Here is a 10,578-nt window from a genome sequence, read left to right on the forward strand (position 1 = left end):
CAATAACATGCATCACCTCCTTGTTCGGCATTGGTCCAGCCCCCCCGCTGGGTGAGGGAGACGAGGCAGTGGAGTTCCGGACTAGAGATACTAGCCAGGAACCCGTGTAGTGTGTCTTCAGCAGGGCCGGGATTGTTCTCGCATGCTGGTTAATAAGCATGCGGTCAATAAGGATTTAGGGTTTAGACTAACCTCAATTCTGCTCTGACCAGCGGCGCTGATAATAAGCTTACGCAAATGGCTAGAAAACACAAATGGGCGTGCACACGGAGATTAAACGTAAGCCGTCATTGTCACATTTGTAATGTCCAGCTCAGGATGGATATGAACATAAAAACAAGTTTTACGCTCATTTAAAATCAGAATAATCTATTTTAATCCAGCGTGAGATACTAAATTAAACCAATCACATACAGAACAGACAGCGTGTGCGTTTGTATATATATCTCAACTTTCTGGTTCTGCTCAAGGTTTCTGCCATTTTTCTTTTCTCTAATAGTCTTGCTTAAACGGTAAAGTGTCTTTGAGATAACCTTTGTTATGATAAGACACTTTAAATATATATACACACACACGTGCACACGTGCACACACACATACACTCACGCACGCACAAAAATATTTAAACTTGAGTCCAGTTATTTAATGATTTTCTAGATTTAAAAAAAAACATGTCAAACGTCTTAGTTTGACATAATAAAATGGGTATAAATTAAACAATATTATGCGTGATATACATAAACATCCAGATGAAGGTATACACAGCCAGGTGACACATTGTTGACCAGAATAAATGACCGTGAATTGCTTCATTCTTGATCGAGAGACTTCAAAGTTGAAACACACGCCTTTTCACTATGTCAAGAAAGCGTGTGTGTTTTGATACTAGAACAGGTGTGGCCTTTCTCTCGCTTTGCGAACTTTGTTCTACGCAGTGCTACAGTGATGTGGCAGTCAGGAGTTGCAACAAACTATGGACTTTGGTGATTCTCTCTTAGATCAATAGTTAACGTAAATAGCAGGTAAGACATATATGTTCTTCTCTGGAGGTTTGTGGCTACAGCTTGAGGACGGAATGAATGAATGGAGAGTTGACTCTGGAAAGAAACAAGTGACAGTTTTTTTCTTACTGGTCCCACTTTCACAACCAATTTGTGAGTATAGGTTTACTTTTTTTTATCTGCAATTTCAGTCAAATTGTTCTTGCAGCAAAATAAACGTGGCAGGCTAACAGGCTCAACAACATTCATGTGGTAGCATCTCAGAATGGGTTCTTACGTTTCAGAGCTGAATGACAAGGGTGGGACCAGAGCAGTGACTTAGTCACATGTTAATCAAATAGAAACTAACACAATCTCTGCCAGATTTTTCTGTGACTTTCTACTTGTACCTCTTTTGCACAGGTATTAATCATTATAGGCTCTGACTTAAACTTCTACAGAAGCATTAAAAAAAAAAAGAATAATGCCAACAAATTCTTAATTATTAATAATTAAGAACGTTTAGTCGTTTAATATATATTTGACATAAAGACCACATATGTAAATGTTCCAATAAAGCCTCAAACTTAATATAACGTTACGTTTTTTATAACGCTTTGAAATCAAACCTGAAATTAAAACGTCAAAACATTTTTTTTATATACCCCCTCTGGTGGCGAAAAATACGCAATGCAGTTCGTTAGCATGACTATTAAATTACATTATGACGTTAAAATGTATTGAAATGAACGAAAGAAAAATGTTGGAAACCATTTTTCAATTTTACTCCATATCCTTGATCCTTTTTCCAATCAAATCATTAGAGAATTCTTAAACTCATGAATAATATTTCATTCTTTTTGTATTATTAATTCATTCATTTATGTCTCTCATATAATTTTAATGTATTTTTTTTTAATAATTAATTTACATTTTTCATTATTCTGTAGTGCCACCACAAAAAGAACTGTGTTATGTTTACAACACTGTTTCAGTTTATTTAAAAGTCTGATTCTGATGAAACATGTTGACGGATGTTTTAGTGATGGATGAGTAGCTGAGTCAATGGACCAACCCTTCTCTGGATTGGAGCTGACTTTCATCTTCCTGGCCTTCTTCGTCTTCTTCCTCTTCACCTTGGTGTCGGTCTACACACAATCACACACAGGTAATGCAAGCAATAATGTTAGTTTAAATCTAAGATAATTAATACGTCCCTGATCCTGATCCTTCTGATATAGACGACGACGAAGAAACGGGTCGACAGGCATCATCTCACAGGAAGACGAACCCTAAAGAGAAATATGCAACCACTCGTTTACTGCAGAAGTCAGTCGAGGAAATATGTGTAAAGGAAACATAAACTGCAATGAAAGGTAATATATAAACTCTGGAATGATATCAATGTAAGTAAAGCTTTTAAGAATTTTCTTCTTGTTGATGGAAGGATCTGTCTCACCTGCAGTTAATACAAACGGTGCAGCGAGAATTCTCAGTAGCTCTAGTAGAAGAACTCACATTTCCCTGATATTTAACTGGCTGCTAGCTTCTTTCAGGATCCATTTTAAAATTCTGGTTCTTACTTTCAGATCTATTCATGGTCAGACCTTCCATCAGTGATCTGATCCAGCCTTACACCCCAGCTCGGGCTCTGAGGTCTGTGGATCAGAATTTACTGATGGTTCCTGAACACGGTTCAGGACCAGAGGAGAGAAATCCTTCCAGACTGTTGCTCCTAAGCTTTGGAACGATCTCTGTTTGATGATCTACTGACTCCTTCAAGAAACATCTCTAGACACTTTTATTTGTGATTCTCCCTGATTTTCTGGGACTCCTGTGTTTGTCTTATGTGTCTTGACCTTTTTAAAGTATGTATTTTAACTGTGTATTGTTTTTGGTGGTTAAACCTTTTTGTGACACTGGTCTAGAAAGACGCTTTACAAATAACCAGTACTTACTTATCAAACTTCTAATTCTTTTGATACTGTGGTGTTGTGTGGTCCCTCAACATAACATCTGTTTAAGCCATGAGTAAACTGTTACCTTTGACTGATGGTGTAACATTTTTTTGTGGTGAACATGGTCTTTAAGCCAGAATAACAGTTTAAGTTTTAATTACTGACTCACATTCCGGTCACTGATGAAAATTTAAATGAGTCTTATTTCACAATTTTTAATCAGCTGGACTAAATATTAAAGACTAATGGGAGAAAATTAATGTTTGTCTCGTATAGTTCAACCTTTCAGAAGCTACTTTAGAGAACGAAAGGCAAGTTTAAAAAATATATATATTTTTTAACAATGTCATATTTCTGTTTTATGTCCAAGTACATTTTCTATTTATTGCCAAAGTTCTTCAACCTTCACACAACAAAGATGGCGCCTCATATGTCTGCATCCAACGTGTCTTTTGTTCCCGAGGGTCCGACATACCTCGCTTTAAAAAGACCCGGGGTTTGTGTGCACAGAGTGGCCGCTGTGTCTGGGTTAGGCTTTAACAAACCGGGTGACTTTTGGCCTCTGCGGCCCATAGTGGGGCGACAACCTGGGGGGTTAGCGGCTACACCCTGTTGAGCTTGCCCCCTGACCCCTCGGCTCTCCGTCAATCCTCAGTAGTCAGTCGTCTAGATGCCGACGCGGAGGAAAGCCGTCGCTCCTAAAAAAAAAAAAAAAAAAAGTCAGGCCGGGCTGTTTGTCCAGAGTCAAAGACCCTGTGACAGGACTGGTGAGGGGAAAAGAAGGGAGGGGTTGAGTGTGTGTGTGTATTGCCTGACCACTCCTGTTCATGTGCATATGTGTCCATCGGGGTCAGATTGAGCAATTGGAGATAAGGGGTCTTAAGAGTAATTAAGCTTTAGCCGGCTACGAGCGCTCATTAACGCCGGCATGACAACAGACTCACCATCGACTCTGTAACGACGCACAACGTAGCCGGCCATCAAATTACAATAAGCACACGAACTGACAAGGGACTACACCCCGAAAAGGTCAGACACGGCGGAGCGTTTGAAGACTTGCCAATGTACAAATGGCAAAAGAAACCTCTTATCTATTTGATTCTATTACGAGCCCTTCTTGTTATGTTCCACTTTATTCAGCGTCGTGTCGTCTTGACCTTTTTTTTTTAATTGGAATTTAAAAAATAAGATTATATGTGCGTCTCAAATTATTGTCGTCATCAAGCAGCGTTTTTATATTTCTGCACAATAATTGGACAAAGAAACATTTGACATCTTAGATTAATTACAGATATTTATTTTTTAATAGATTCAACAAAGCTCACCTCCTGGAAAACTAATAGTTAATATTAAAAAAATGCTTTAATTGTATATTTTCTCACAATTGATTTTCTATAATTTCATTTTTCCTGCTATATTTTCCTTAGATCTTCATTAAAGTTCTGTTGATTTTAAACTAGTATTTTAAGCAATGCGTTTGGTGGAGTTTAACTACCAGTCTATTGGATAATGTGAGGATATAAACACTAGCGAACTGAGCAGCCTGTTGTCTGGATACTGCCTGTTGTGTGTTCTTGGTCCAGCACCTGCCGCCATCCCTTAGAGCCTGAATAGATTGAGTGTTGACCTTTGACCCCGAGAATCCCAGCAGCCTACTTGTTGTTGTTTTTTTTTGTTCCAGATGTAAAGGTTGCATCTTTAAACAGAATCAGCAGCACCCGATTCGATGTTCCAGACCGACAGTCATAAAATACACGCAGACACCAACTTAATAAATGTCATTTTTGTCAATATACTGTATATTCTTAGTAAAACTGAATAAAGTACTGTATATAGAATTTTCCTTCAGAGATAAATACGTTATGCCATCCATCAATTGAAGATATTAAGACACAGAAGGCGAAGCTCTTTGTCATAAAAGCAACATTAAATAAATAAATAAATATTGAGTCAAGAAATATCAAAATTACTAAAAGGTGTATTTTACTTACTGCTCTGTGAACAATTAATAAAGGAGTCGTATCCATCGTGTGCTTCGGAGACCTTTAAACTGTATATTCTTACTACCTGATTTATTAACTGATAACCAAAGGTCACCTTATGTTCTCCTACAATAGAGCAGGTAAACGTATACAGGCTGTAACAGGTGGGTGGGCAGAGGAAACAGGCAGGTTTATGGCTCACTGTTCTCCAGCCTAACTTTTATCAGAGAGGGTTCTTTATCTTTAGATGTTTTGAGAGGAGATGATGGGGTACAAGTGGAGTGTGGCGCTTCCTCTGAAGTCATTAAGATTAAAGAAGTACTTCTACTCAGCAGCAGGAGTTGTTAAAGGCTTGTTTAAAAGAATAAATATTACTAAAAGTAAAAAAAAGTATAACTGTACGTATAAATTGTGGATATACTGATTGGAGTGTGGACAGATTAATAATTAAACAGTATTTTCAAACATTAGACACAATTAAAATGCGTAATTTTTTATTTATTTAGAGTCACAGGAAAGAGTCGTCACTATACTCCGGTGAACTTAGGACAAATAAATTAAGAAATCATAATAGGTCGTTTTATTTAGTGCAATAAAAGGTTGTCCCAAAAATGAGTAATATTTTGAAACAATTGTTATTGTCACCGTTTTTATTGGTTCCCTTCAAACCTCAATTATATATTACGATTTGTTTTGGATTTTTAATATACTGTATTTTAAAAAACTACTGTATTTTTCTTTACTTTTTTTTAAGATACATGTGTTATTAGACATTTTTCAAGACTCACTACATTTTTGGAGTGACCTGAAAAATAAAGAAAATATTATAATATTATAATCCAATGTGACATTCTGCTTTGTATCCTTTGAATGTACCCTGATACGATGCAAGGAGAAATATTTATAAAATGTATACATTTGGGTCTGCAAGCAAAAAATAAATGATAGATAAACTTTATTGATCCCTCTGGATATCTCATTCTGGAAAATGTTTTTCAAGCAAACAGAGACACGGACGATAGTTTTATAAAAACAAGAACAAAGTGCAATAAAAATAAGAAAATGACAAAATATAAAGAACATGGATCATAATTAAATGATTACATTTATTAAATTAAATCTAAATTATTTTGTTTATTTTTAGAGGAAAATGTCAAAAGACAGATAATACAATGTAAACATATTTAAGAAAAATATTTTGGATTGAATCCCCGATCGTTATGGAGCTCAATCTGAACCGACTCTGGAATTTCTACGACGTCATTCCACGTCATATTGACCGCCTCAGTTCAGCAATGTGTGACTTTTTGTGTGCGTGTGTCTGTGTGAGTGTGTGTGTACCTCTTTTGTAAGGGGTGTGTTTGGCCTACCCGGGTAATCCCCAGTCAAGACGTATAAGCCCCAGGAAGAGCAAATATCACGACACGTTCTTCTGGGTCCTGCGTCTGCGTCGGAGGAACGATTCACTTGTCTCTGGGTTGAAGGGATGCGGAGAGAGAAACTGAAACCAGCCACCGGGGACCCAGCAGTGGACAGCAGCTGGCTCTGAATGACAATTGCTGGCTCATTAGCATATTGAAATGGGGAGAAAACGTTTTTTTGAAAGACAATGGCTGCTGATATGCAAAGTGTCGCTTGCTTCAGAAACAAACTACATACTTGAGCCGACTGTTTGCGGCGGGATGAATGTGTGTGCTCTTCTGCTCGGGGTCTCCCCCAAACACATGAGGAATCTGGGCCACTCTGAGCAACATTTTTGCAAATACCGTAAAAAAAAAAAACCAACCTGTCCCCGACCTTCTCGGTCCAGATGCTTGTTCAAAGTCCGAGCCCCGCGCTCCATCAGCGTCCTGCTGCTTCTCTAATCCTCATTCACATGTAATGGCCGACATTTCATCTTAATGTGTTAATTCATTAGCCCGGCGCTGAATGGCGAGTCGGTCCACAGAGACGGCTGAAAAGCAGACACAACTAATGGGACCACGACACGTCGCTTGGCTGGAGCCAGGAGACCCCGTTTGGCTGGAAAGTGACGAAAACAACAACTTCTACCCACAACGTCAATAGTCGAGTTTTTACTTTTTGTCCAGTTAAGTCAGTTCCGTCCTCTTTGAGCAGTCCAAGTCCGAGTCTTATTGAGGGTATTTATTTTTCTCCGTGTTTGTCTACCCCTATCAAATATTTACACAGCAAATTATTTTCTTCATTACGGTTACAGTTTGGAACTCTTGACAATTGTTTACAACAATAACTTTGATTTGAACCAACCATCTGGCAACATGAGAGAACTAGACTGGCCTAGATTTGGAGCTTGATAGATACTTTTTTTTTTCTTCATATTGCAACATTTAACTAAAAATTTCATTCTCATATCAACGAACCCAAACTCAAGACAAGCAACACTTAATCGATTGAATATTCGATGACAAGAACTTGTGCTACATTTGTGATCAATAAATTCAACGTCAATATTCAAATGCAGTGGATAAAAGAGATCCGTTCGATGGTGTCTGGGAACTTCATGATAATTCCATTTAATATGGCTCAAATTATTTCACTTCCTGTAACCAAAACATTGTTTATGCATGAATTGCAAATGATGAAAAATATAGAGGAAAACTGTGACTTTTAAGAAGCTAAAAATCGTGATGGAATTTTTTTTTTTTTTGGTTGAGGATTTTAACCGCTACTCTTACTTAAAAAAAAAAATTGAAAAAGAAAGCATTTACTTTGAACATGCTAATACACATGAGGGCATGTATACCTAAACACATGGTGCGTTTAGTTATACATACACGTTGAATACATGGATCAAAAATCATATTTCTGCCAAGCTTTACTTCATACATTAGTAACCAGCTGTAAACACGAGATATGCAACATGATTATATACATTTAATGTTATCAGTCTGTGTTGAGCTTGATTTCATATATTTTAAACTTCATTCATTTAAATTTTCCTTATTTGCATTGTTTTCTTTCTTTTATCGCCATTATTATTATTTTTTTTCAATTATTAAACACGTTTGATTGGATTTGATTGTGTTATTGGGTTAATTTCCTTTTTTAAAAACGATCCTACATTTTCGCTTTTGTTCATTTCTAGTATTCATTTTACTTCTTTAATTAGGGGTGGGGGAGGTTTTACATTACATATACTCAAAAGTAAATAAAAACAACAAAAAATTAATACATTCATAATTTGACATACGAAACAACTTAAATCACATCATATCAATTAATTCATATAAATTGATCAATCGAATAAAACATACATTTCCTAAAACGTTTTATCCTTCTTCTGTATAATCCTTATTAAATTTTTATTACATCTTTTGATTTGTCCATCAAAAATGTTCATAAAGTGCCTCTAAAATATGCAATAGTCCTAGTTACGCTAGGTAAAGACATATTTAGGAATAAAACAAATTCAAGCAGATACAGTTTCACTTCAAGGATAAAAAGCAAGAGAACCTGCTCCGTTATTGACGGTTGAATAAATAAATACACTTCAGCCTGTGTCATAGTTTAAGACGTTGACTTGTATGTACGAGTTTGATAAATCAAAAGCCAAAAACAGAAGGAGACAGCGTCTCGGTGGGTCGGGCTAACATTGTTCTATTTAGTTCATTCAGTCAAGATGCTCACTGCGTACACAACCCCACCCCTGAACCCCCCCCCCATCCATGCCACCATTGCAGATGTGGCCCAGCCGAAGCGGGGGTCGGGGTCAACTCGGAATGCCAGAAATGAATGTTTGTCATCATCGATCCACTGACAGATTTGTTTTTTGTTTTTTTTTACACACTGCCACAGATGCAGCACTTTGAGATTATAAGAGATCTGGTGGTAGTTGGATGGTTAAAAAAGAAAGAAGGGGGGCTTCCTGTCATTTGAATTACCCTCTACATGTGGGGTCAATATGTGCTCTAGTGACCACTGTGTGTGTCTATGAGGGTTGAGGTGGGGGGATGCTGTGGAGGGGGCTGCACCCTCCCTTTAGAGCCACTATAAAGGGGAAGGGGGGCGACCTACCTTTGTCACTTTACTCTCAGCCTTCAGGACAATCTCTGAGGACATTACTGAGGACAAGAACCTTCTATTGCTGGATCGTTTTTAGGACCACCTGGACTGAGGAGAGAGGACAAAAAAGGACTTGAACACGAGCTGAAGAGATACACTTTTTCTAGTTCCAGAGATTCCATTTTAAATTAAATAAAAATGAAAATCTTCAACTTTTTGTACCTGCTCCTCCTGCTGCTGGCTGCTGTCGCCTCCATCTCCTCCGCCAGACCAGGTAAGACCCCCGACTTTTTAAAAGCACTTTTACGCACTTTCTTCAAATTCTTCAACATAAACACGCAAATATAAATATGCGGAATTTTAGGTCGCTTACTTACAATTAAAACAATTTTTATAACGGTCTTAACTTAACTTAACAGACACTTACTTAAGTGACAGAAACTAAGGGTCTTAGAGCAGGATTTTTAATCCAAAAAATGCAATATATTTAAGTTAAATCGACGCGAAGCACGTGCTAACTTTTTGACGTTAAGCTAATCGACGCAGGTGTCTGCACGTTTCAAGTGTTGCGTTCATGACCATCAGGGAAAAAAAAGCGTCTTCAAAACGCTTCAGATAAACGATCGTCATTTATATTTTAATTGTTGGACGAATTAAGGCTTTAAATAAGAATGGATGCTGACCAATAAATAAAAACTCCCAAGTTAACTAATACAATTTTAATAATTTTATAATTTAGTGTATATCGTGGGGTTCTTTGTTGTAGCAAAGTTACAATTTTAATTATTTATATTTAGTGTATATCGTGGGTTCTTTGTTACGACGATTCCCATTGTGGACTATGTTTTCAATATATTTTTTTAAGTATTAATTCATGGGAAAAAAAAGGGGGGAAATATATTCTTAATTCGACTGATCGATAAAGTTCCAACGCGCAATAAATGCCACACGAGAGCCCTTGTATTCGCATGTTGTAAAAAAGTTTTAAAACACTAAAAGCAACAGGTGGTTTTGAGCGTCAGTCTCGAGGACTCGGGTCACGATGGGGAGGAGGTCTTAGATGAGAGCCCTGGCGGGGGGATCACGAGCCGCGGCCCCGCCGAGCCCCCTTTGTGCGCGGCCGGCGGGCGCTCCGGTGCGCTTTTGTTGCGGCCGGTGTTAAAATGCCATGCAAATACTTAAGCTTTATTAACATGACATGACGTAGCAGTGCCAAGTCTAGCTGCAGGGCTGCAGGAGCTTCTTTCTTTTTTTTCTCCATGGAAGAAGAAGAAGCCCGAGGGAGGAGGGAGGAGGAGCAGGGAGTCATAAAGTCATCTGGAACTTTATCTCTTCCTGGGACTGGCCTGTGAACCTCCTTGGATTTTTTTTTTTTATTAGGGATTATTAAAAATAATCATGTGTTAGGTTTCTTGACCCATTAAGAAACCAAGACATTCCTCGGTCAGAGTGGAGAGTAAAGAGTTTGTTTTTAACCTTTTTTCAATTCGACAGATTTTCTGAACCTGAGGAGAAGGTACCACAGACATCACTGCCCTCACAGACGCTGCCTGCCCCTCCATTCCAGAGTGCCTTTCCCCTGAGGTGAGTTTTGATGTTCCGAGCACCTCAGACGTGCATGTGGCGTTTAACCATG

General features: G+C 37.9%; 1 protein-coding gene and 2 long non-coding RNA genes across 4 annotated transcripts; 2 read left to right on the plus strand and 1 right to left on the minus strand.

Moving 5' to 3' along the window:
* Positions 1-896: 896 nt before the first annotated feature.
* On the plus strand, positions 897-2,326 carry LOC148089541 (uncharacterized). The gene is made up of 3 exons (XR_015713348.1): positions 897-1,021; positions 2,023-2,147; positions 2,221-2,326. It is a non-coding gene; the product is annotated as an uncharacterized LOC148089541 (long non-coding RNA).
* Positions 2,327-3,544: 1,218 nt separating this feature from the next.
* LOC148089542 (uncharacterized) lies at positions 3,545-9,461 on the minus strand. 2 transcript variants are annotated; one of them, XR_015713347.1, is made up of 5 exons: positions 9,165-9,461; positions 8,955-9,050; positions 6,706-6,873; positions 6,290-6,464; positions 3,545-3,635 (listed from the first exon to the last, which is right to left on the minus strand). It is a non-coding gene; the product is annotated as an uncharacterized LOC148089542 (long non-coding RNA). The 2 variants fall into 2 exon arrangements; XR_015713346.1 differs by having other exon boundaries at positions 6,290-6,873.
* Positions 9,127-10,525, plus strand: apela (apelin receptor early endogenous ligand). Its single transcript, XM_087808158.1, has 2 exons — positions 9,127-9,216; positions 10,437-10,525. Exons 1-2 carry the CDS (start codon positions 9,141-9,143, stop codon positions 10,523-10,525), a joined length of 165 nt encoding a protein of 54 aa, XP_087664284.1. The 5' UTR covers positions 9,127-9,140.
* The last annotated feature ends 53 nt before the right edge of the window (positions 10,526-10,578 follow it).

The sequence above is a fragment of the Callionymus lyra genome, chromosome 1 (genome assembly GCF_982586985.1).
Source record: "Callionymus lyra chromosome 1, fCalLyr1.hap1.1, whole genome shotgun sequence".
NCBI classification, from domain to species: domain Eukaryota; kingdom Metazoa; phylum Chordata; class Actinopteri; order Syngnathiformes; family Callionymidae; genus Callionymus; species Callionymus lyra.